Here is a 27,742-nt window from a genome sequence, read left to right on the forward strand (position 1 = left end):
TAACAATGATTTTTCACGGTAATCACACGATCACACGATCGCAGTCGTGATTAAAGTTCGATCACGACCGTGATCCGGAAGATGGCGTTTCAGAAGCGGTTCATGTTAATTGTTATCGTTAGTGTCTCGCTGTCTTCCCTCAGCGGAAATTCAAGAAACTACAAATGAGTCAAGTTTAAATCGTATTCACATTATATTAACATTGCTTTTAGACCATATTATAATACATATATAATCTAAGAACGACATAATTCGTGAAAAGTGAAAAGAATGTTCCGTACCAATCGGGGAAGCGATCACGAAGAATCGCGAATCACTGTGAGAAATCATCGTGATTGAGAATGAACGTGATTGAATCACGAGTGATTCAAAAATTGTAGTACACGCCATCTCTAGGATGGACTTCTCTTGCATCTCTCGAAAGATAGGAAGATACACATTGATCGAACTTGAACGTTGTAAACATAAAATTGTGAGACATGCGTGTATCAGCTGTCTTAGGCCGATCGGACACGGTGGCAACCGATTTGAAATTAGTGTTGCAAACCGTTTGCGCTCTTTGTTTTACCAGCTCCGCTATCTTTGTTTTACCTAGATCCACGGTCGCATGCAATTCATTTCAGAGTGGTTTGAAACTGATCGGTTGCGACCGTGTACGATCGGCCTTACCCACTGAAACAGTGCTCGGCAAGATTTGCACTTTTCGGACGTTTTTGGCCGCGTCACCTCGACCGGGACCTTGCGAACATATTTTTAAGGGGGATACCAAAGTAACAGCTTTAAAAATAGGTGATTTCCACAAATTTTTGTTTTTAAACTATTAATTTCCAAATAATCTTTTTTGGGGTGTAAGGAAGCATCCATGAAATAGAACAAACAAATATTTTCTTGCAAATCGTTATCATGATTATTATAGAAAACCTAGAACGGTAGGTTCAAAACAAAAAAAGAGCAAATTGTGGTATAGAGAGGTTCCCTTTTCTTTTAACCCACTTCCGCACGAATAACTAAGAAAACTATCGATCGCGCGTAAGAATTGCAAAAGGGTTAAAATTGGTGGATGCGTCTAAACTAAATTTATCGTCAGCCCGATACTGTCGCGGATAGACGCGGTCGGCGCGGTTTTTTCGAGTCGGCTTAGTCAGTCTGGGGTCTGAACGAGAAGTGCAGCGTGCAGCCAGGCGTGCGGCGGGGGCTTTCGTGCGTGGAATAGGCTCAAGGCTGCACCGGTGCAACGCCAAGCAGCTAACTACTCGCAGCGTACTGCCTACTGCTCACTGCCGGTCTGCGGCCTGCTACCTGCTCTCCCGATCGGTGATCGATCAATCGGATCTGATAGGATCGAGAACTTGCTGCAAAGAGGCGCTGACGTAGAACGATGAGTATCCGCCGAGAAGGATACCTCCAACCAGCCATTCGCGTCGCCGGCTGACCGGGTCGCCAACTTGTTTACACTTTCGACTCGGTTTTCAAACGTCGACAAATATATATTTCCTTTTTTTAATTTCGCATTCCGTTTGGATAAACCGGGCCACCACTTTACCGAAGTTTCCAAACCTCCCCTCTCTTCGTCCCTATTTTCTCCCATGTCAGGTGCATTCGCGTTACCCGCGCCGATTACGTAACGCACACCGAGCGATAAAAGTTTGTTATCGAATTCGCCGATGCTGGAATACTTTCGAAGAAGTTCGCGTGATCGAACGGCAATCTTGGATAATGACGAAAATATCGTTGCAATGATGCGAGGCTATCGCGGTTCTTATCTGATCGATATCTCGCCGAGTCGATATTTTCTTCGGTTCCAGCGAAACGGGTATCTGCAATTTTTCCCTCTTCGTTTGCTCTCCATGATTGCAAAGCGATCGGGTAAATGAATCATCGGTGCATTCACTTCCTGTCTCGCCATCTGCTCTTTAAATGATCTACCGAATTTTTTCGATGCGTATCTGCGACTGTTACGCACAATACAATGGTACGAAATGGTATATAGAATAGTGTACAATTTTTATTTTTCGGATGAACATGACTAAGGGGTTGAATCTTCTCTCGCGTTTCGTTCCAGTGATGAGCAAAACCATAGACTTCGAATAAATCTGAAATTTTTATTTTTAGGATAAATGTGACTAAGGGGTTGAATCTTCTCTTGCGTTTCGTTCCAGTGATGAGCAAAACCATAGACCTCGAATAAATCCAAAGTTTTTATCTGAAATTTTTATTTTTAGGATAAATGTGATTAAGGGGTTGAATCTTCTCTCGCGTTTCGTTCCAGTGATGGGCAAAAAAAGCCTAGACTTCGAATAAATCTGAAGTTTGCCGATGTGTTTCTCTCGTTTCCTTCTTTGGAAAATGTTCAACAGAAGAAACGAGACAAACATATCGGTACACTTCGAATCTATTCGGAGCCTAGAATTTTGCCCATCACTGTTTTGTTCCGCGCGTTAAATCGCTTGTTACGAAGAAAATATCGAAGTCTTCTTCGAAGGATGCGGCAATGTAGCCTCCCCTTTACGCGTGTATATTATTATTATAATTCGTTTTCTTTTTTCACCGGCGGGCTCACGCACTCCCACGAGAGTGCGAGTGCGTAATGCGCTTCTTACCATTCGCCGTGTATTAATTGGACGGTAAGACCCGGCCGCGTTCCCTGCACGAGCGGAATTCCAGTCTAGTAACCATACAGTCGCTGGTTCCGAGCTTTAAAACTGTTTCCCAGCGCCCGTAATAAGCGATCGGCCCTTCAACGAGAACGAAACCGGTCCGTGGAGAGGAGCATTGTCTCCGACGCTTTCCTTTTGAAACACTCCCGTCGGAGGCACGCGAGACATTCATTTCCGTCTGACGTGGGTCAATTTTGACCCGTTGCTACTTCGTTGTAGAATTACCACCACTGGGGGTGCTAGCGAGTAGGACAACCTAATAGATTCAGGTCCCGACGAGTCTACATCCGCGAGTGCCCTCTCTCTCTCTCTCTCTCTCTCTCTCATTCTCGTAGCTTCTTCTCCCGAGTTCTATATTTTCTTCAGCCCCCTTTGGTGTCGTTACGCCGCCGCTTCGCGTCGCAACGCTTTATGTTGCATATCCCCGTCCAATAATTTTCCTCGCCACGCGAAGGCGACCCTCGACACAAAGCTAGGTAGCGACTACGTCTGGAGTGCTTGGCGATCCACAGTCTACTTATAGTCTACAGTAAAGACTGGATGAATGCAAAGAAATCGGGACCCAAACATCGCATTTCTATGCTGTTTACATTTGGCTCGAATCGAGCGTCGAACGTAAAGAAGGACAGAGTGAAAAGAGAAAGAGATAAAAAGAAGCATTTGGCAGAAGCGTATCAATCGGTTAGGATCATATTGGGTTGTCTGGAAAGTTCGTGGCGATTTTCACTAGGCGGTACAGGTCCGAATATATCGGAATGGTTGAAAACAAATAACACGTAGACATCCCTTAAAAGGTGGAAAAATTGTGGAACAGAATGGTACGTGTATAATTCGATAAATATATATCGAAATTCAAACGTGTCTTCGAATGTTTTTTTAAAAATTGGCACAAACATTCTGGACAGTCCAATAATTGAGTACAAGTCACGGAAGAAACTTTTCGGACAACCTAATAATTAGGCGATTAAACTTCACCCCGAAGTTACCTTAAACGGCGACAATTGAACAGAATTCGTAACTGACGATTGGGACTGGATAGGTACGCAAACTTCGTCCTGAAGTTACATTAACAGGGACCATTGGGCGAAATTCGTAGCAGGAGATGATTAAGTACAGGAAATTCAGAAATTACTGCCGTACCTTTCCACCCTGCTGTACATCGACAATGGCGATCAATAGACTGCAGATTTTATGCATTTATGGCGCGCAATTATACATTCAACGTATTAGGGGAACCAGAAAGTAACGTCGTTTCTACGAGTGTCAATATTTGTTTATCATTTATCCGATGGTTGTGTATCAATTGATTTTCATCGATTAGGTATCGAACAGTTGCACACCAGATAGCAAACGGTTGCTATTAACGAGAGCGATTACATAATTGACTGAAAATAAAAACTTGTTATGAATTTACTTGTTTGAATTTAATGTAAAAGAAACGACATTACTTTCTGGTCCCCCTAATACGTAAAATATACACGATGCATATCGAATATATATTCCACAATTAATACAATAATAATATTCTTACATCATTTCGCGTAAGTGCGCATATATTTACCTACACCGCGTGTTTAATACGTTAGTTCTTTAGATTAGTTATCGTAAACGTATAAAATCCGCAGTCGAGTCGTCAATGACCAAAGGAGAACCTTCTCGACCAAACCAGAAGCCGCGTTAGTTTCACAGGGGTGGATTCGTCCGTGGCACAACGGACGGGAGCGACCAACAGGGGTAGTAGAGCTGACCGTCGTTCGCGGGAATAAGGGTGAAGCCCAGGGTGAGCGCAGGGCGACGGACAACGTCGTTGGTGACGGCGTCGGTGACGATGACGCCGACGGCCGCTAGCCGCTTAGGGCTCCAGAGGGGACGGCGGGGAGAGGGGCGAACCTTTGGTTCCCCGTGTGCAGAGGCGGCGCGGCGCGCCACTCAGGAAGGGTAGAGAGAGTAGGGGCAGGGCGGCGGTGTGGAAGAAGGGATGTGACCGTGTGTGGGGGCGAGGGAGGGACGCGGAGTGCGGTCAAGTGTACTGGGTAACTAGGTCAATGAGAGAATCGAGAGAGCGACGTTGTTGCGGGGAGCACAAGCGCGCCACTCTGAGACCTCCCTCTCTCCCCCCCCCCTCCCCTCTGTCTCTCTTCTTTCTCCTCTCCTCTGTCTCTTTATCTGTCTCTCCGCTTCGTCATTGTTCGATGTTCCTCGACGCCCGCTCTTCCCTCGGACGCGTTTCTACATACGTATCGCTCGTCGATTACCCCGTTGCTATTGCTATACCATCGCTGTTGATGCACTTAAGAGGATGCATCAGTCGCAAGGGGAAAATAGCGGTTAATTTCATCCGCGTACGATACTTTCGACTTTTTTCTTTCCTTTTTTTTCCTTTCCTTTTTTTTTTTTTTTTTTGAAATTACTCGAGCAGCGACAGTATTTTCGCTGCAGTTTACAGCGAAAATGATTGGAACGGAATTCGGGATATATCGATCGATCGATTTTACCCTTCCACTCTATTTTCGATGATATAGCACTACGCACAAGGGCCATCGGTTGAGCGTTGGCAGTTTTAGCGTTAACTGCAGCGGAACTGCGCGTTTCGAGTAGTTTTTGAGACCCATGGTACGCAAGAATACTTTGTTTGTGGAGTACCCAAATATTTGTACTTTCTTTGCGAGTCGATTTCTTATACAAAATGGCGTCCTCCAGCACGTCCTTACGTTCACGGACGTAATATCGTTGACGATTCGAACCCTCCACCCTTCGTATTAACACGTTGATTCGCCACGTCACCCACGTATGGGCGACAGTGCTTTTCACTGAAAAACGAAAACTATTAATTCTGAAAGTGAAGTGTCATAGGAAATGAATCTAAACGAAATACTTGAATTTTGATAAAGTTACAGAACTAAATATCAAAATAAATGTTTCATTACGCAGTCTCCAAAAATCTGTAAACAAAATTTAAACGCGGTAGAAATGTTCAAGAGTATTAGCTGGCAGTGAACGTGTTAAAGGCACTTGACGATTTCGATTTTGTATCTTTAAGCGAGGGATCGTCGCGATCGGCTCGTTTCGGTCACTGAATATTTTCGAACGACGAAACTGGCCGTTCGCGTCGCCCCGTCGGACGAAACCTTAACGTAAAGACGTTCGCGCACGCGTCACTGTACTCGTCGCCACACTTTTAACACACATCGATACCGGTAGTACAAGGTGGTCCAAGTGCATCGGGTAAATGGGTCAAGCGAATTAATTCTGGTTGGCGTGCTGCACTTTGTGTCTCGGTTGCATGACGAAAGCATCGCACGCGTGTCGCGCTGGTAAAAAAAAAAAAAACCTTTGGGAGAACACAGAGATGGGGGGGGGGGGGACGTGTATATAGGACAACTATACACTTTACAACAGACAAATTATCGTTTCTTTCGCTATTTCAGTCCCCTTAAATCCATTCTTTTTCCTTACTATCGTAACTTTGTTTCTTTTATTATTTTTCCTCTGTACGTTTGTATCATAATTTCTGTTCCAAGGAGTTCCCACGTCAATAGTAATAGTAATATAATGGGGACATTGCATGATCCTATCCTAAAGAATGAAATAAAAATTAGAACGAGAGGGAATACATGCTTTCGGAGTCAACACCGGTTTTTCGTCGTTTATTAAAATTCGAAGAGCCCTTCGATCGACTCACGTGTAGGATGGTCGTCGAGTCGAGCACGTCCTTCCTTTCCCACCGTCCTCTTAATTTCACGGAAATGCGACGACGACGACGATTCCTGCACGCGATCGTTTCCATTATCAGCTAGGATAAACAAAAGTGCACGCGCGAACTATCCTAGGATCCGTTTACGCTTTCGTACGTACGCGAATTTTGCGAATTGCTTTCGTAATGATTGATTACCACAATATCGTGGATAATGACCCGGCCGTGTGTGACGCGGTGTGTAATTGCAACAGTAACTTACAACGTCTTAACGCGCGGCGTGAATGCGAAATGAGCGTAACGCGAAGGTATGTGTGTATAATATGTCCGCATATATTCTAATGAGGTGTTCAATATATGGGACGTGAGATAATATTTAAATTTCGTCGAACCGCATTCAAGTTGACGAGTTTTTAAATTTCCGTTCCCCCTCGACGTCCGTCGAGCGAGCTATATCGACGTACGCTTCGCGTTGTGGCTTGTCGCGAAGCTACGCGAGCTGCTTAAAATAATTAGGGGACTTGACTGACTGAAACGACTTTGCTTAGACATTCTAGGGAAGATATTACCAACGTTGAACGCGTACACAGCGTGTTCTCGTGCCACGACACGGTCTAGAAAAAAGAAAAAGAAACGAATTGTTTCAAACGAGGTATTTAGGTCTCGCTTTTCTGCCTTTAAAAAGTCCTTTGACAGTTTCCCGGTTATTTTTTACGGTTTTCCGTGGTAACAATTTTCGCTCGAATGAGTACAAATTCTTACCGTTACTCTAGAATGGCGATATATAAATAGCGATAATGGCAACGACAATGGCTATAATAATACGCCTTCGTTGCGCGGAGATCGTGTGTGTTGGGACAGTTTTTGAAAAAGGGGAATCGAACATGATTCTTAAGATTCAGAATCTTGAAATACAGAATCGGATTCTTTTAAAACGAAAGAATATTTAAAGGGCGTTTCTCAGTCAGATTTTACATCGCGAGTAGATACGGGTACGTTAACAAAGTATTCTTTCTGTAATTATTACTATTCCGTTTCTTCAGAGAGTCCTGGCGCCGTTTTGCAGGTCCCAAAACGCCAAAATGCGGCGTAGAACAGCCATATCCACGGGTGGAGCCCATCGCGCGGCTCCTTCCCCTTCCACGCAGCCCCCTCTTTTCCCTTTACGCGGCGTAGTCGAGAGAGAAAGACGTCAGTGTAGTGGAGAGCGTAGAGGAGAGCAGATCGGGGCATGTGCGTCGTCGTTGAACGCGCAGCCTAGTGGCAGCAGAGTGGGGGAAGCTCTTCGGGCGCCTCTGCTGGCTCGTGGACAGGCCCGTTATACCTGCGATCTTCAACCACCGTTATCAGGTCATTTCACACATTTTCATCTATTCTCATTTATATAAAAACATAGTATTCGAGGGAAAGTATACGAACACAGCGCAGAGAAACAAGCGTAGAACGTAATCGTTCGTTAACGTTCATTCGTTGATGCGATATCTAGCAGACGTTTAATAATGGAGAAGCTTCTCGAAGAAATTATTTCCTATTAACAGTGATGGGCAAAACCCTAGGAACCGAAACCCTTCGAATAAATCTGAAGTTTGCCGATATGTTTGTCTCGTTTCCTTCTTTGGAAAATGTTGAAAAGAGGAAACGAGACGAACACATCGGCAAATTTCAGATTTATTCGAAGCCTAGGGTTTTGCCCATCTCTGCCTATTAACCCTTTGCACTCGAGGCCTTTTCTTCTGGTATCTACCAGCAATTCGAGACGATTTCTTAGCGTTCTAGCGCCGCGAATGCTAAACTTAGATCGAGTTCGAAGATGATTAAAGAAACATTATTGACCGTGTCACCTCTCGAGTGCAAAGGGTTAAAAAATTGGATCATACAGGACGCTCGCGATAAACGGAACGCCCTGTACAGAGTTTGCGTCTCGGATAAAAATCGTCAATGACCGTTGGTAGTTTCTCGATAATTGCTGGGAATGAAATTCCAGTTGCGCGAGAATAGCCATCTCGGTTTCTAAGAAGTTCAAAGCTGCGTCGTGAGAATGGCTCGGTTGAAAGTAGCCAGCGCCGCGTGTTTACACGCAATCGGCACCGCGATGCCTTCTTCGTTCGACGGATTTTCTCGACGGGACACGCGCGCGTCGGGCACGGGCGCGAGCGTGAACGCGTGTGTAGGTGGTCGCGGTTGCACGTGGGTACGAGAAGCTCGGAATTACGGTCCGCAAGTACACGTATAGAAAATTGTAGTACGCCGGTGGCACGCATGCGGATCTACCAGCGCTGGTAACGCGGTGCCAAGCCAGGAATCAGGTCACTCGTATCAAACTGACCTACATACTGTTATCGTCTGTATTATCGCCTTTGATAAAGCGCTTATTAAACGCACAATTATGCCCGGCGAAAGATTCAAGGCGTCGCGTTGCTCTTCCTCCCCCGTACTGGCCTCCAGACCCACCTTGAGACGCTTTCTTCGCCGTTTCGGAACCGTATCTGTTGACGAATTTTAATTCCTATGTCAAGATCTGTCAGAAAGACGAGTATTTTAGTTGGGAGATATTGACACGTACGTTTGCTTTTATATTAAAATTAGTCCTCTAAGTATTCGTACCCCTCTATGCCTATTCTACAAATTATCTAAATTAAACGATAGGTTTTTTTATTCCCAAATGCTTCGTTACAAGTATGCGCATGAATGAACTTCGCAAATGTAACATCAAACGTATCGTGTTCAATTTAGTGAAATTACTTCAACGGACCATAGAAGTCACGAATATTTACGAGACTATTTACGAGACTATTTGCGAGACTATTTACGTGCAAGTCTATTTTTGTCGTTTATCGGTTTTTATTTTTCCTTGTTTATTGACAATATTACTTTTTACAACAGAGTCGCATCGTTAGCACATTTGATTCGCAGTCAACGTTATCGTTCACCCGATATCCTAACTACGAAGTCGATAATAATGAGACACGGTAAAAATGCCGCCCTAACACGCTAAAAATAACGAGTAACAATGACACACGGCTGACCTCACGTTCTGGCCACCGTCCTTCCTCGACAGTTCGAACTCTTCAACTTGACCTCCATAGAATAATCGTTCCTGCCCCTCCTGGTCAAATTTTCGCGGGGTTTCGACGCATTAAAAAATTCGGGGACCCGGTAACCTTCGTTCCGATGACATAATAATAAGCTTTTACTTGAAATCGTATTCTTTTCCCCGATATTAATCAAAATTGATCGTTATTAATTTGTAGACTGCGGATCTTTATGCCAAATAAAATGTTCGCGAACGTGCCCACAAAAATTCTACCTAAATAGGAATTTATTTTATTCTGCAAATATCACAACACGAACTTTACTTTAATGATATTCTTGCATGTTGTTTGTATTTTGTAGTTTCTTGTGCATTCAAGTTTCCTATAAATGGGCAAAGATCCGCAGTCTATTAATTTATATCTAAAAGGTTAGTTATACGGAATTGGAACTGTATCGAGCAAGCAGCAAGTCAGAAGCTGTGTGGATCGTTCGATCATTACTCGATTTCTTTTTTTTTATCTACAATCGGTGTAAGAAGTACAGCAACCAATTTAAAATAAAACTGATAAGAAAATAAATAAAAGGTCAACATCAAAAGTAACAAATTTGAATTTACACAAAATCTACTCTAAAAATATGTAGAAATGTTGGTTAATTATTTATTTGAAATTTATTTCTCGTACAAATCTTGTACGAATACTTATTACACTGATTGTAAATCTAGATTTCGATCGTTTCTGGGAAATAATCGATGACTTCAGGAGTTCCAAATTAATTCTGGCGACTGACTTTGACTCGAATCATCGAGCTTACGTGTATATCCGTATATCTGTCGATAACTGACCAAGGTAACGGATTCGATAACAAACGTATTTATTTGTATCAGTTTTAAGCACGGTCGCCAGTGAGCCTGTACAATGCGCGCCGATTTCGTTACCAACGCTTCGCCGTTATAATTAATTTTATCGGCTGGTATTCGTAACGCAACCGATAAATTTACTTTTATCTGTCTTATGAATCATATTACTTTCCTCGACGTAATCCGTCGTTGCGTTCGCGAAAAGAACACGCGCCGGGTAATTCTGTTTGTGGAAACCTGTAACGGTTCATTTTACGAAAATTACGGAAGCCATTTACATTTTTTGCTTACAAATTCCAAATTATTTCTCGCAATAAGGAGGATTATTTATCGCTAGACCCGAAACCCTCATCCAATTTGGATTTTATCGAATCGAAGACGCGCGATACATAAAACACTGGAATGGAATGAAACGGACAACGCGAATTGCATTTTCCCCTCTGTCTTTATTAACCTAATTGTCGAATCGCCGACCGAGGCGCGGCGTGCTCGGTAAACGAAGAAACGCGTCCACGCGATCGAAAAAACGCTCGGCGGTTTTTCTACGCGCGACCGTGTGCACTTCGAGTTTCACGCGAGAGTGGGTCTTTCGCCGCTTCGTCACGACTACGTAACTAAAAGAAACGACGAAGGAACTGCACCACCGAACGGGCTTTGACGAAATGAGTTTCTGGCCGGGAGAGGAGCGGCGAAGATCGCAGACGCGAAAAACAAACCCGTGGGCGCATTACACGTAGCTCCAGTGGTTCTTAATCAGAAACGGGCGAAATTATCTCGGTAAAAAGGTCCGGGAATGAAGTAGACCAAATATTACGGGGAGCGAAAGGTAATTAAAATTTTATCAAAATTTATTTATCAAAGAAATCTTGAATACTAATCGATGTTTTCCAGCGTAAAGGTTCCATTACGCCAGTGGTTCGATTCCCTTTTTAACACGGTGATCGCCACGTCGCTTATATATATGGTGTTAAGTGTCACAGAAAATGAATTTAAACGAAATACTTGAATTTTGATGAAGTTACAGAACTAAATACCAAAATAAATGATTTATTACGCAGCTTCCAATAGTCTGTAAACAAAATTTGAACACGGTAGAAATTTTCAAGAGTTTTAGTCTGCCAGTGAATGTGTTATAAAACAGTCCGATTTTTCATTGAACAATTTGTCTTGATTACTTCTCGGGCAGAAAAGACGGATAGATAATATAATATTCATTGCTCGAGCCATCCTTCTGTATCCTGGTTGCGATAAAGTTACCAGAAACCAGTGATGGGTAAACCCCTAGTCTTGTTACCCCTAGTCTAGTTTGTCTATTTCTTCTTTTGAACATTTTCCATAGAAAAAAAACGAGACAAACACATCGGCAAACTTCAGATTTATTCGAAACCTACAGTTTTGCCCATCTCTGTATACGATATCTAGTTCCTGGGTCTAATAGTCCACCTGCAAGTGTAGTCTACGTAGTAGTCTACGAAATTCACGTTTCTACTGCTGACTATCTTGGGCAAACCCCTAGGCTTCGAATAAATCTGAAGTTTGCCGATATGTTTGTCTCGTTTCCTTCTTTCGAAAGTATTCAAAAGAGAAAACGAGACAAACGCATCGGCAAACTTCAGATTTATTCGAAGCATAGGGTTTCCACCCATCTCTGCCATAAACAATCCGCGCTCGTCTCCGATCGAGCACACTCGGAACAGTAAGAATCTTCCACGCACGAAATATCGAAATATTCGAAAAATAGTTGGAACACGCGGTTCGGTAAGAGCTAACTGTGAGTTACGTATCGCCCCTGACGTAGCTCGTCGAACGAAAGCGAGAGCGGTAGCGGCACGGATGAGAAGCAGGAACAAAGAGGGAGAGTGAGAGGAGAGAGAGTTGGCTTACTTCTGCGAGCGAGCGAGTTTAACCGACAAGAAACGTTTACGTCTCTCTCTCTCGTAACCGCTTAACGTAACAGCCGTAACTAGTACCATTGCCAACGAAAGCTGTCGTGGAAAGTAAAAGCGGATGAGCCACTTTTCGCGCGTGACGAGCCGGCGAGGCTGGCTAACGGAGGGACAAAGAGCAGCCACGAGGAGAGCCTGCGAGAACCAGGGGACTCCCCCGAAGAGGAAAGAGGAGGAAAGAACTTTCGCCCATTCATTCGTCCCGCTGCCGTTCGCTTGCTCGCTCGCTCGCTCGCTCGCTCGTTCGTTCGGTGCAGGCTCTTGAACCGACTCTGCTTGAGATTGCTATTGCACCTAATGCACCGTCTTACACGCGATATAAATACGTGCTAGGCGTAGACACGAGGTGCATCTAGCCGTGCGCCCGGCGCACAGATGGAATTGGCACGTGCGGGATGCGTTTACGCGCGCGATCCATTACGCATGCGCGAGACGCCTCTTGTAGACAGATGCCGTCGAGTTTAGCCAGCGGTCGCGCGTTCGCACGAGTCCACCAGCATCGTCCATTTTGCAAACGTCTCGAGACTCTTTTTGAACTAGTTAATTTGAAAGGGAACGTATTTAAACGGTTGCTCGCAAAATTAGTAATTTCCAAATTAATCGTCGTTTCTCACTTCATTTCATTTCATTCATAGCTCGTCAACCGATATTCCTGAGAATTTTATTTTTTTAAATAGCCGTAAACTCCTGTTTATGGAACGATCAGACCACAATTCCACGGATACGCGAAATTCCAGACGGAGGTGTACAAATACTTGCGCGTCTAGCTTGCCTCGCTCCGTCTGAACAGAATTATTTCTCCGGGAAATTGCCAGTCATTACGGTCCCCGATCATTATTATCGGCCTTACCTTTCGAACACCCGATCTCCCGTACCCGATTCGCTTTTCAACCTTGAGGCGTTATCCTGTTCGAGACGCTGCCGCTGCTTTTGCAGGTCGACGAGACTCCCTCCTCGACCCTCTTATCAAACGCCTGACCAAAATTAATGATTCCGTACAATTATTTTCGTCGATTCGACCGTGTCGTAATTGGTAGTTATATATATATATATATATATGAAACAATTAAACCGGCACACAGACACGCATGGACCAACGAATACCAAATTATTAGGTTGTCCCGAAAGTTTCTTTCGCGAGTTGCACTCAATTATTTTACGTGGTCGTGTTTATATAAATAGACAATCAAATTTCATAGATATTCATGTTGTAACAGTAATGGAGGAAATTGAATCGTGCACAATTCGGTAATGTAACATAAAACATGAAATATTGTGCATGTATTACTTATTAATCAATCGAAAGAAACTTTTGGGACAACCTAATACTATCATCGTCTATATTCGCACGTACAAAAAGTAAATAGAAATTTCGACCAAAGCCCGTGCTGCGTACGATTGAAAATGATGCCAACGCGATGGTGGATGACGGCGGCGCGGGTTAGCCATTAGCTCTGGCGGCGCAGCGAATTGATGACTTACTTTCGTCCGGAGTAATGGCGCACCCGTTCCGCGTGGATCGCGAATTTTTTAATCATGCCGCGCGATTTTTCGGTCAAGGTCGACGCTGTCCTTGGCTTTTCTTAATCGTGATCGCTGATAAAAAAAGAACAGGCCGGGGCTCCGCGCGCCTCAAGGTGCACAATCAATGCCCGATGCAGCGAACAGATACATAAATTGCGTGCATGTAACACACACCAAACTTGCATGGACTAAATACATAAATATGATTCGCTTGTTACGGAGCATAATAAACGGCGACGAATACCTTCGTCGCGTGCGCGCGAACTTTCACATTTCGCGAAACGTCGCGACAACCCCCTTGTCTTTGTTTCTTCGTCGGAACTGTCCCCAAAAAGCACAGTGCCCGCCGTTTAAACAATTTCTGTATTTATTTTTTTAATAGTCGAGACGCGATTAACGAGCTCAACTGTGTCTCAGTAAAATAGACTTCGTTGTTAGAGGATTTATCGGATTTATTATCGGAGGTAGATAAGAATTTGTTGCATTCTAGAATTCGTCGATTCTACCGCGGCAATTAACGACAAAAGCTCGCGATATTAATAACAGGGGAAAGGAAAAAAAAAAAATAACAGCAATAATAATTCTAATCTATCCTCGTCATTCGCAAACTGTTTTCGCGATAACTTCGATACTGTTTTAAAAGTAACAATCAGCAAGATATTTACTTATCGCGCGTGTTTCGATAAAAACTTACACCATCGCGAAGAGGAAATGTTAAAACGCGACAACATTTGTTAGTGTAGAAAAAAAAAAAATTGTATATGCACGATACATTAATAGGCCAATTAAACAAGTCGTAATCGAATCGTTTCATTAGCGCCGACGGTTCGGTCTTCGTTCCAAGGAGGCAAGTTTGTAAGCTGCTGAAATGCTTTACACGGCAATGTCGAGTAAGCTGATAACTAGGCTGGACTTGTATGCATTTACAAGTGAAAATACGGGAAAATGTACGGGGATGAATGCAAAAGTATAAATATCAACGATAAAATAAATGTTACGGGATTAAGAAGATAGGAAATACGTTCCAACGGAGTCAGAAAATGTTAACCCTTTGCACTCGAGATGCTTTCTTAGTACTCTATTGCCACGAATGCTAAGCTTAATCAGGTCAACTTTACCTCGTCGACAACCATTTTGTCGACACTTCGAGTTCCAAAGAAATTAAACCTAAACAAATATTATTGTTGATCGTTTTACTGCGTCAAACCTACTGGCGTCCGAGAGTCACCTCTCGAGTCCAAAGGGTTAATACAGTAATGTCTCCGTAACTGCACGAACTTGTCTACGATAAGAAACCAGCCCCAATAAGGTTCGTCGTAAGAATCGTACAAATACTTATTGCTACCTTTACCCACTTTTCGCATTTTTTTGTTAACTTCACAAATTATATTAACTAGTAAATATTGCTCGGAGTATATCTATCCTAGAGACTTCCGAGAATATGTAAAATATCATTGATTATAAAAAAAAGAAATTAAGAAACTACAATTTCACACAAATGTGTTTCGGGAAATTGATCGGTGCACGAATACATTCTACGCCCACTGTATATCGTAGAACACTAACTAAAAAATGATGCATGGCGAATATCATCCTAATCCTATCGCGTTTGGTCTCATTTTAATCAGAAAAATGTCAAGAATACGATGGTAAAGGTTTTACAACGAAAAGTTCATAATAAAAAAACCTGGTGTTTTCGCTCGGTCCTCCTCTTCTTTATTCGCCGTCCTTCTATACGTTCGAAGCTCTTCGACAAATATCAAAAAATATACGAATTCTACGAGCTCGGGACCGACCTTGTGCAGTTATGGAGACATTACTCTGTTCCAAGCGTCTTTTTAATCGGAATTTTCTTTCGATCGCTCCCAACAAAATTTTGCAAAGTATCAGAAACACTGCTCTTCTCCTCTTTCGTCGTCGCTATCCTCAAATCTTTGTATTCGGGGGGCGGGGGCGGCCAAGGAGCGAGTATCCCTTGTCCCGATCGAGCCCATCGCCGTTTTTCTCGGTCCAAAAGAGTTGTAATTCCGATGGTTCGATCACGGGGGCCGATCCGGGTGAAAATAAATGGCCGACGCGTCTCGGCCAGCGGAAGCCTTTTTACCTACGGTAGCCGTTTTTCTCCCGTTCTTCACGGACGAGAAGCTCCGCTCAATTTTCGGGGGCGTCAAGCATCACGGGACAGAAATGTTTCGGCTTTATTCGCCTTTCGCCGTGGAGAAACACTCCGGAGACTTTTACGGAGACCCGAAAGGACGGGTCCCGGCGATTCTTTCGCAGTAAAAGAGAAAATTGCGAACACCCCTTGCGACCCCGATTGTCATCGGGGCACTGGGTCACTGGGAACTCCCGTTGCGAATTGCACGCAATAACTCTGCGCAGTATTTCCAAATATTTACACCCGTCCTTAATTTATGGACAGGGACCCCCAGCGAGAAAGCCCTGCGCGAACCTCCGAGGGATGGGAAACCGTGCAACATTGGGAAAGAGTCCCGCTCAGGTAGAGATACGGTCCCCCTTGGCAATTTCGCTTTCTAAATAGGCGCAACCGCTCGCGCTCCTGGTACTCGAGATGACGCCAATATAACCATCGCAAACCGTGATTTTCGAAAAGGCACGAGTCCACCGACTGTCGAGAAACAGGATTATCTTTTTTTTTTTTCTTTTTTATTTATTTATCTTACCCAATTGGCGAGGAATCTTCCGTGTCGTCGCACAGTGGGGCAAAACGGCTCTCGGCGATCGAAAATCCGTAACTTTGGTTCTCTTGAAAATATTTTAACGAAACTTTAGGGACTTATTCCCTATGCTATTTGAGCTACAGGGTGTCGTAGCTCGTGTAACGCGTTCGATATCTTTCACTTGTTTGACATATTTATTGTTATTTAACCGAAATTCGACTCAAACCTGTTATTAACTATGAGAGAAACGTATTTAGTAATTTAAAAATGACAAGGTGTACGTAATAATCATAGAAGTAAGCGTACAAACGTGCATACTATTTTCTGTTCGAGTCCTACTTAGTACGATCGCCAATTTCTCGAAATGGAGCACCTAGGGGCACCTGATCTTTGCAGAATCTGATGGAGGATGGTTCACCCTTTCCTGTGATTGCAAATTAAACCTCGGACAAGTGCGGTCAATTTTTTATAACCATGGGTAAAGTTACAATTTTACTTAAATGTACATCTCTCCAAGCAGACCCTATTATTTAAAAAGTTGTTAACATTTTGACTTACTTTGTGCATTGAATACTATCTATACGAATCTAGTAAACATTATATTGGGTTGTCCGGAACGTTCGTGTCGTTTTCGAAGGAGAATTGGAACGTACAATATTTAAATTTTAGTATGAATTTATTAAGTTATATAGGTGCCATTTTGATCCACAACCTTTTCCCATCTTTCAAGCAATTTGAATATTCCGTCCGTTCTGATATCGTTCTGATATATTCAGACCTGTCCTAACGTCACTTATCAAAAAACGGCACGAACTTTCCGGACAATCCAATAATTCATTTCAATTATCGTCTTTCTGAGCAAAGTTTTTTAGAATCGTACATTGAAGTTAGGAGTAATATCGTAAGCGTTTTGCTTGGACGAATTTCAACTGCCTTTGTGTGACGCACCGCAGCAAAACGGAAGCAAATATCAAAAAACGGATTGCACTACGTTGAACAGCAATTTATCCTCTATCGATGTACATAAACAGTTTATCCATTTTACGAATTCACGAAAATCGATTTTTCATCGCCGAAAGCCGTTTCGTCCCACCGTGCGTCTCTCGGATCCTTCGATTTCCTGTAAGAAAGTCGATAGGAAAAGCGTCTCTAAAAATCCCAGTCGCTTGTTTCTCGTATCTCGGGGTAATTTTCCACAGGGATCAGCGAGCGTTTTCCTCGCGTTTTCGCCGTGGGGGCACATGCGCGCGTTCGCGCCGTCTTTAAAGGTCCATTTCGAATTCCGCCGTGTGTCCCAGTTGCGAAGTAATAAAAATGGGTGACGACGAGCTAACGGGGAGGGGTCGTGTCTGGGGGTACGTACATGGCCGACGCGCACGTACGCGACGCGCACACGCGAAAAAAGGGGGTAACATCTTCGCGCTCGCACAGCGAAACCGATCTACGCGTCCTTTGCCCGTAGAACGATGGATCCGCACGCCTCGGTTACGCGCGCACGCGCGTACTTCGCGTCATTTTCCATCGGTGTACGTGCACGTATATGCGCGTACGTTACGCGCCGTAACGCTTCGCACACGCGAACGCGACGCCGAGCGTTTATACGCGACGACGAGGCGCGTGTGTCGGTGCACGCGCATGCACGTTAATGCATCCACACAGTTGCACACGTGGTCTCGCGATATCCCATGTGGGTAAGTGTGTCAAGGACGTGCGAACTGGCCTGCAAAACGCCAGTTCGCATTTCGTGGATGAAACAATCTCCCCCTCTGTCTCTCTTTCTGTTTCGGTGCGCGTCCGTTCCATCTTGGGTTCTTCGATTTTTCATTTTTCTTTTTCTTCGACCCGCGGGAAGAGGTAGGGCAACCGGGGGGGGGGGGGGATGAGGATGAGGATGACGAGGAGGAGGAGGAGGAGGAGGAGGAGACGGTTTTGCGCAATCCTTGTCGCAAGACGAAGAAAAGTGCTGGGATCATCGGGGAAATAAAAAAAAAAAAAAAAAAAGAAAAGAGAACACGGCGCGGTTGAGATGAAGAAGGTCCTTCGATCGACGAAAAATATTGCCGCCCGCCTGGGCACTAGGGAGAGGGAGGTTTCGAGTTGTGTCGCGAGATAAAAAATTTGCAACCGTCGCTAACGAGAGGGGTGAAAATCGAGGGTAACCGTCATGAACGATACGATTCGCGATTTTTAATCGGTTCGCTGCGAAATATTTTCTATAGTCGCGCATTTATTTCAACGTCTTCGTCGAGCGATTGTGTAAGGATGCATAACGAGATGGAACGTGTTGGTTCAGCTGAAGCGCTGTTTTTAAACGTAACCTCATTCTTTGATTTCGATCTGTAGTACATTCTATAAGCCGAATTTCAGTTCGGATCTATCGAGCAACAAGTAGGAAATCGATCGAGAGATGCTCGTATTAGATTAGTATAATATTAACTCCGGACTGACGATTCGGGTTTAATTAATAATCCGCGAGACTCGAAATAATAATACAAAATTCTTCGAGTGTAATTAAACCGCAGATTTGATTCATTCGCGACGTACAGTCACACGAAGCCGCGCCAAACGTAACAAACAATAAATCATCCTAAACTTCTATTCAGATACGAATTTCGCTCCGCTTCGTCCCCCCGTTCGGCGCGAATAATTCCCGCGAGAATTCTCCCGCGAAAGTAATATCGAGATTTTATGGCGGCGCTCCCGTGACGTCACGCTCGAAATTGTCGAAGGTCCGAATCGTCGTTGCGCCCACGTCACCCTAAACGATTTCGACGGTTTCTCGTCGAAACGACAAAAATATATGTACGTTAACAGTCCCGGTGTATATAACAGCACAATGAGTTAGATTTTACTTTTAGTTTCGAAAATGGGATTGCGGAGTGGGGCGGTCCTTGGCACACTTCACACACCGAGACACGTTGTTCGGAGCAAGAGAGAGAGGGAGGGGGGAGAGGGAGAGAAAGAGAGAGAGAGAGAGCAAAAAGAAAAAAGAGGGAGAGAGATCACACACCAGGCTTATATTCTTCGCGTCGAATATTACGAGTTATAGATACCGTACCTGCATAGCTAATACACCCGAGATAGTAATCGCGCGTTAGAAGATGGTCGCGTACGCGCTTCTTTTTCTTCCATCGTTTTTTTTTTTTTTTCTTTTGTTCGCGGTAGATCGGTTGACCTTAATATGCAACATTAACATTCCGTCACCAACCTGATACTCGTCGATCTACAAAAGCAAAGATCGCTCTCGTTTCTAGCCTGAATACATTTATGAGATAATCCAGATGCAGGCTGGATGATTCGCGACGCTAAATATAGAGTTAAACGGTATCGGTGTTTATAATGTATCGAAAGTAGGGTTGCATTTGATAATCGCTCGAAGTCGTAGAATGCTTTCGACGTTGTTAACGCGAATACAAAGGATTTATGCAAACTGAAGGAGCTCCTGACGAGGTTCCAAAATATTGTCACGCGAAACGTCGGGCTGTTGAAGTGATTTGGCCTATCGACAAAAAATGTGAACCTAACTGTCGCCCTGAAAATAAACGTCGGGCACCAGGAAACACTTGATAATACGTGAGATAACGTATACGGTAGAGCGGAATTTTCGGATAATAGAACAATAACTTTCTATCGCATCGAATATCATTTATTCAACCTGAAATTAACAAAATTGAGTTTCTCTCAACATGTAAGGGTTCCATAACTTTTTAGCCGCTAAGTTACATACATTTTTTATTGTAAGCAGCTGGGTAGAACTACATTCTCGTTGCGCCCCAAACCGTAGAAGTCCTTTTTAAATACGGCTTCGAAAAGGTTGCACTGTATTCAATATCCTGTATTTAATCGTTTAACCAAATTCATATGAAGCTGGTGAGTAATAAAATAATTTTTGGAAAAAAAAAATATAACCGACTTGGAAGAAACATTAAAACTGCACTGAAAAGTATGAAATAATTTCTAGGTAATTGACACGAATACTCGCCAGTTCTAGTTTCAGCTGCGATAGGCTATTGTCATAAACAAATTATTGTTTACCAAATGTAGGGCCAGATTTTATACGCAGATAGAAAATCACGAAACATTTTCTTAAAAAGTTTTCTTCTATCTATGATAGTTTCGGAGATAGCCTATTGCAGCTGAAACCTTAGGGCGTCGTTTCACCTACTAAATATGAAAACCGGCCAATATAAAAAAAATTCGTATATCTTATTTTTCGGCCCTTTAAGACATATATCCAAAAATCGAAACGATCGGAGGCGGACACTTAAAAAGCTTTCCTTGTCAGCGATCCGTTATCGAATAAAATTTCACCCCGTCGAATGCAAAGGCAGAGAATTAATTTCTACGTCTAGTATTATACCTAGCTAAATGATACAATTGTAGCGTCGAAATTCTTCGTATTTGCGCACGCTGTGGATGCATAAAATCCGCAGTCTAATAATGTACAAAAGTAAAGGAAAAAAAAGCGCGAGTCCTTTACCGGAATTACGCGTCCATTATCGGCATTACGCTATTTCTGGGTCAATTAGCATCGGCGTTGATCCTTTAAGCGTTCGTAGGCGAAGTAGGTAGCACGCGGACACACGCGGAATTGCGGCTATCGGAAGTAATTTACCTCTTGATAGAGACGACGGGTCTTCGCGTGGAATTCTGTTTACGTTACGCGTCGCAACGTTTCCTTATTCCCTAGTCTGTTCGTCAAGTGGCGGAAAAAACACTGCGCTCCTCGAATAATACCGCGTACAGCACAGAATTGAATAAGAAGAATACATAATTTTAGTCTTGCTATATATTCATGTATTAATTCGAATTCTTTTGTATTCTTGTTTATCTTCTTTCAATGTTTATTTTTAATGTTTATTTTCAATAAGTATACCACAGTTCTTACTTCGACGTTCACTTCATCGGTGTGAAACATTTAATTCTATAAAGGAAATTCAGATTTCACCGAGATTGCAAATCTGGTCAATCCGATCCATGTTCTTCGAGCTTCTTTCGAAACTTACTTAATTAGTAATGGAGAATTAATTTCATTAATACATTAGTGCGTTCCTCCGTCTAATTGCAAAGATATAGGTACACTTTGGCCTCGATAGTTTTAGTGTTAAATCAACGAGTACCAGGTGACGGAATGTGCACCCTTTATCCATCGCTCGAAATTTTTATCTCGATTCGACCATTTTCAACGTGCATCGTCAGTCGCCAATAGGGCCAGGGTAGTTGATAGAGAAACGCGTAGCTTCTTCTCCGATATGCACACCACGTTTCGTCGACGATTTCATCAAAGGGGCCTAGGTACTTTTTCGTAATTTTTTTTTTGCCCCCCTCTCCCCCGTTCGAATTACACGGTCCCCCAGATTCGGATCTAACGAAATCGCCGGAGTTATCGTGTGTCGAAACCGTTGGAACCCTTGTATAATGATTTATAATTCCCGAACGTGTCGGTGCGCGCGCGCCATTTACATTTCCAGAGTTTCTGGGTCATAGCTTTCACTTTCTTTCGTCGGTTCTTCCGCCCTTTCGGCTGTTTCCAAGCGTCGAGGCCCTTTTCCCTTTCGTTCGCGATCCTACTCCTCCGGCCACCTCCCATCCCGCTCCACCGATTTCTTTTTCTTTTTTCTTTTTATTAGACTCCATCGTCGCGGCGATCGTGATTTAACCTGACGCGCAATGGAACACTGGCTCTTTATTCTTTCTCAATGCCCCGATGGAAATAGAATCGCTTGTATCGGCGCGGTCGTGCCTCCTCGAAGGAACAAAACGCGCGTGCACCCGTGTTTCGGGTCGCGCAATGTGCCGCACAATGAGCCGACAGGAAGTTCAATCGATCCTTGAGCACCGCGACGATAATTCGCATCGGTGGTATTTATTTCAAGGGGTCATCGTTAAATAGGTTCGGCTCACTTGTTGCGTAAAAGGCGGAGGACCAGAAAGTAGAAAGGAACTTTAAAGGGAAAGCCGATGGGCGTGTTACTTTCTGTACCGAGGTTTACCGAAACTAATTTAAGGGGGCAAACCACGTTAGAAGGCCAAACATAAAGTGTCTTTCATTATTCTTTCTTTTTTTTTTTCTTTTTTTTTCTTACAAAATAGAATTCACTTAATCTTTGTTTAACGTTGACGATATCTTACGTGTGCTTGAAAATGCATTGCGACCGATTTGCTTCTAAGAGAACAAAATTATAAGAAAATATTTGCGTCTAATTACTCGTTCCGTTACCTTTCGGAACGAAGCAATTATTTAACAAAACAAGCTATCCTGCCACGCTTTTTAAATAACAGCTACACGGGCGTTCCTCGCTTATCTTTCGCTGTATACGTATACTTTCCTTTCGTTTTCCTTACTTCGTGCGGCGCTTCGTTAATCCGAACCGCAATTTTATGTATCACGCTTCTTGTTTGCTTTTACTGTTTTCTATAATTAAGTATACGAGTATATTTCTAATTTCTTACGCAAGTTCGACCAACCCGCGTAACATTGTGTTCGAATCGAGAATCCGAGAGATCCTCTCGTGGTTTCATAAAATCGACACCGAGTTGGACAAAATTTAATAACCGAGGGTTAAAACTGCTTTGACGTTAATACAAAATTCTGTCCAACTCCGAAACGGTCTCTATCTCGACTTCAAAGTTCCCGCTGGGGATGTCTTCGGTCGCGATTCGAACACGAGACCCAATTATAGGTACGAATGATTTTTCCTGGCGAGCAGGAAAAATTCGACGCGCCTAACCTCTAAACCTGTGGTACACTGGATACGACGACAACGACGATGACAACACGCTTGCAATAGTTGCCGCGTGCATTCATCGATGACACGGTGCGCGCGTGCGTGCACGCGTGTTCGATGGCATGTAGGTACGACGCGGCGTACGTAAATGTGTGGCACGTTATTACGGCAGGCGCGCACGGTTACTTGGACGGAAAAGAGCGCGACAATTACGTTCGAAGTGAATAAGCTAGGCGCGTGGGGCGGGGGTTGGGGGAGGGGTGGGGGGTGGGGGGGGGGAGATCGCGGTGGCGTCGAGAGAGGTAAGCGTGGTTAGAGAAAGAAATATTGTCGCGCGTATGTTCGACGGAGCAAAGACGATAAGTATCGCGACGTTGGACAGAGAAAGAGGGAGCAAGGGTAAGATATGAAAGAGGGACAGAGAGCGAGGTAGAAGAAGGGAAGCAAAAGAAAGAAGGAAAAAGTTGTACGCACACGTTTAGGGCGGCGGAACGTGTAGTGAGGTAAGGACAGGGTCTGAGAGAGAGACGGAGAATTGGGAGGGTGGGATGCACGAGGTGACAGCGGCGAGAGGCTCGAGGGGCGGAGGGAGGAAGCGAGAAAGACGTAACGAGAGGGAGCGAGTCGCGGCTGCGTCATGTTCTCAGCGAACTGGGTCAGTGGGTCTCCCCACCTCCTCGCCGTCGTACATCTACTGCGACGTACACACAGAGAAGCACTGGCACTGTCGGGGAGTGCCAACGGCGTTACAGTTGACCCAGCCACGGCCTGTATGTGGCCTGTGCGCCTGCCCTGTGCCCGCTTACCGTGACTCTGTGTTTGGCTCCCCTGTGCTCTTTGAAAGCAAGAGTTGTTCGCTCTACCGTCCATTCCATCATCCTCCACCGAAAACAAATATCGAATATATACGCGAAGTCGGCACGACATCGATATCCCGCGATCTTCCTAGAAATTCTCGTTCGTCGTTCCTAAAGAAAATTCTTTAATTCGAAGTCATGATAACAGAATCGTTGGAATATCCATCCAAGACCGAATAGTTTCGTCCGTATCGATTTCAATTTCCCACGGATCGTTCTCACAGTTTCGTCGTGTCAGAATTCCGCATTTACGGATATCGAAACACGAAGTAAGAAGCGAAGCGGGTATCGATTCGAGTCGAATCCCGTGCGGGCTCGCTACACGTGCGTCGAGGTATTCGCCGGCAGCCACCGACGACAAATACGGTCGACGAAACGACGGCGGCGGCGGCGGCAACGCCAGCAGACCGGCGCGGGAGCGTACCGAGGACAATACTTCTCCCGCCGACATAGACCTGGTTCCGTAAGTAGGTCATCCCCGCCAGCGCGCAACCTCCTTCTCCCCCCCTCGATCCCTTCGACCGCGGCAATACCTCCCGACCTCCCCCGTCCTCCTCTGCCTCGACGTTACCCGCTCCCCGCCTCTCTGCCCCTCGAACCGCGTGTTGCCCTCCCCACCAGACGCGGGGCCCTCAGTGGCACCTCCACTACTTCGTCGGGCACCTGGCCGCGCGCGGTGGCATGCGCTGCTGAATCACTTTCACTTATGCCGTGCGCTGTGTTGGTTATACGCCGTGCTTCCCTCTCTCTCTTTTTCTCTCTCTCTCTCTCTCTCTCTCGCGCGCTCTCGCACTCGACCCGTGCCCGTCGGTAAAGGGACACGCGCGCGCTCGTTCTCTCCTCTCCTCTATACCCACCGAAACGCCAAGGGAGTCTGACGCGGCGGTGCGCGCCTCTCGCCGTTCTCCCGGTTCTGCCAATTTTATTTTACTCCCGACGGTGTCACGGCGAAGTATTATCTCCTACACGGTGTTTAACGTGTTCGTGCTCGTTTTTCGGATCGTGTACAGCCAGTGCGTCGTGTGTTCCTTTTAATCGGGGGCAAGAGTAACGCGCAACGATAATCGACAAACGACGGAACGGAGCGGCCGTGTTGTGTGATCGAAGACGAGACCCGTGTTCGCCGTGTTGCGGTGCCGCGATATACGCGACCGTGTGTCTCGCGGGACGGTCTCTCCCGACTCTACCTAACTCCATGTGTCGACGGTAGGGCGGCAGAGGGGAGGGGGCGGGCCCTTCGGGAAAGCAACGAGGCGAGAAGACAACTAGTCGTACGCAGATAGCCGAGCTGTCAAGTCGTACGGGGGGGAAGCTGGAGGATTTTTTTTCTGTCCCTCTTTCACGCTCTTTCTCTTTCTCTCTCTCTCTCTCTCTCTGTCCGTCTGTTCGTCTCGCTCTTATGCGCCCTCTTTTTACACGACGGTGCATTACTTTGGATTGCAGTGTGTGCGCCCTATTTACCTCGAGTCTACGTTACATATTTTTGTGACAACGCCGTTAAACTTTGTTTCGCGTGCGCGCATGTGTGATCATCGCGTAACGGTTACCGGCTCCAACAACGATCCGATTGTTTTCTCTGTCCCGTGATCGACACCGTGACTGGGGGTCCTCGTGGCGTTGGACGTCCAGCTTCGATCTCGCGTGTGTGCTCATCGTTGTTCGGTGTCTCACGACGTAACACGCTGGATTATCAGTGCCCGCGCGACGAGCCGAAAAATTGTAACGATCGAACTATTCTGGTGGTTCGTTGTTACGCGCCGATAGGAGGGTATAAACGACAGTGACATCCATTTTTCACGCGTACACGATTCCTCTCATTCTACGATGATTCGGACGTAGTCGTACGATTCGAAGTCGGTGTGGTGCGCGATGGTTTCCCCCGTAAACTTGTGCCGTAGAAAAGCGTGATTGGTGATCGATATTGTAACGTGCCAAGGGTACCACCCGAGAGTGTGTGTTTCTTAACGCGCTTATGCTTTCGTCGTCGTTGTCGTCGTATCGTCGCTGTCAGCGACAACCCAACTGTACGCAGGGTGCTCGTTCGAGTAACACGACCTTGCCCTGTAACACCATCGAAACCAAAGGGAAACCGTAAAGACCGCCGCTGTCGTATGCGCCATCGGCACGATATTTCCACGGTGACCAAAGAAACGAGACCTCCCAGCCGCTTCATATATGAACCGATACGCCACCAGCACGTTTCTCCGTGCAGTGCTTGCGCAAGGGTGATATGTTATTGGAGATGGAGCAGCATTCGGGCCTGATATCCCTGAATATGTCGCCGTTTCATCTGAGCCCGCAGGGTAGTCCCCAGGGTGCGGCAGGCGCCGGTCAGCAGCAACAGCAGGCCCAGCAACAACAACAACAACAACAGCAGCAGCAACAACAACAACAACAGCAACAACAACAACAACAACCTCATTACGGTTCCTCGCCCTATGGGAATTGCGCCCAGAGCCCACCCGCGACAATGTGTCACCAATCTCAGTCCCAGCAACAGCAACAGCAGCCGCAACAGCAGCAACAGTTGTCGGTTCACGGTCAGGCGCACACGCAGGGCGGTATTTCGAGTTTCGACGCCGCCTTCTTCGACTCCACCGCCCTGGAGGAACGATGCCCCATGTGCGGCGACAAAATGTCCGGCTATCAGTACGGTTTGCTCACGTGCGAGTCATGCAAAGGTTTTTTCAAACGCAACAGTTCGCCGTGCAGTAGCAAAAAGGTGTACACGTGTCTGTTCTCACCGACGGGCGGTGGGGGCGGGGGAGGAGGAGGAGGCGGCGGCGGCGGCGGCGGCGGTGGAGGCGGTGGAAACGGTAACAACGGCGGGAACGGCGGATGTGGCGCATCTTCTGCACTGGATATCGGATCTTGCAGCACTAAGAAGGTGTACACGTGTCTGTTCTCGCCAACAGGGGCCGGAGGCGGTAACGGGGGCAACGGAGGCAGCAACGGGGCAGCTAACGGCGCGGGGGGTGGCTGCGGTACCTCGACGGCCCTCGAGACCGGCGGCGGCGGTTACAACGGCGGGGTTGCAGGCGGCGGGGGCGGCGGCGGCGCGGGCGCCGCTGGCGGAAGTGGGCCCACCGCAGGAAACGCCGCTGCTGGCGGCGGCGGTAGCGGTAGCGGCACCGGGGGCGGCGGCAGCGGATCCGCTACGGTAAGCGGGAATGTCGCGATTCCGACTACCACCTACTCTTTACCAACTGGTACCATTTGTCATCCTGGATTGGGCCAGGTTGGCGTTGGTGTCGTGACCGGCTCGATACCCTGCCCGTCCGACTTCCCCGACACCAAGGACATCATCATCGAGGAGCTGTGCCCGGTGTGCGGCGACAAGGTCTCCGGTTACCACTACGGGCTCCTCACCTGCGAATCCTGCAAGGGTTTCTTTAAACGGACCGTCCAGAACAAGAAGGTCTACACGTGCGTCGCAGAGAGGTCCTGTCACATCGACAAGACGCAACGGAAGCGGTGTCCGTTCTGCCGTTTCCAAAAGTGCCTCGAGGTCGGCATGAAGCTTGAGGGTGAGTTTTCTTTTTATCCTCGATTGTATACATATATTTATATATTATTTGATTATCCCGAAAGTTTCTTTCGCGAGTTGCACTCGATTATTTTATGTGTATTTCGTGTTTATGTAAATAGGTAATCTAATTTCATAGATATTCATGTTGTAACAGTAATGGAGCAAAATGAATCGCGCAAAATTCACTAATGTAACATAAAACATAAACTATTGGGCATGTATTACTTATTAATC

At 45.6% G+C, this 27,742-nt stretch overlaps 2 protein-coding genes across 3 annotated transcripts in view; both read left to right on the forward strand.

Annotated features, from left to right (window-relative positions):
- LOC128893350 (forkhead box protein O-like) overlaps nt 1-25,552 on the forward strand; it is a 61,993-nt gene extending 36,441 nt beyond the window's left edge. Inside the window, exon 2 of one of the 2 annotated variants that reach the window (XM_054154252.1) lies at nt 25,423-25,552. In XM_054154252.1, the coding sequence (XP_054010227.1) occupies nt 25,423-25,508 (86 nt within the window). In that variant the 3' untranslated portion in view covers nt 25,509-25,552. Of the gene's footprint in view, nt 1-7,417; nt 7,677-25,422 lie in introns of those variants that run through there. The other variant, XM_054154251.1, reaches the window with a different exon arrangement.
- A 655-nt stretch (nt 25,553-26,207) lies between these two features.
- On the forward strand, nt 26,208-27,709 carry LOC128893348 (keratin-associated protein 5-4-like). The gene is made up of 2 exons (XM_054154248.1): nt 26,208-27,139; nt 27,218-27,709. The coding sequence occupies exons 1-2, from the start codon at nt 26,210-26,212 to the stop codon at nt 27,629-27,631; spliced, it is 1,344 nt and encodes a 447-aa protein (XP_054010223.1). The 5' UTR covers nt 26,208-26,209; the 3' UTR covers nt 27,632-27,709.
- The last annotated feature ends 33 nt before the right edge of the window (nt 27,710-27,742 follow it).

Source organism: Hylaeus anthracinus, unplaced genomic scaffold (assembly GCF_026225885.1).
Source record: "Hylaeus anthracinus isolate JK02 unplaced genomic scaffold, UHH_iyHylAnth1.0_haploid 27361, whole genome shotgun sequence".
NCBI lineage: Eukaryota > Metazoa > Arthropoda > Insecta > Hymenoptera > Colletidae > Hylaeus > Hylaeus anthracinus.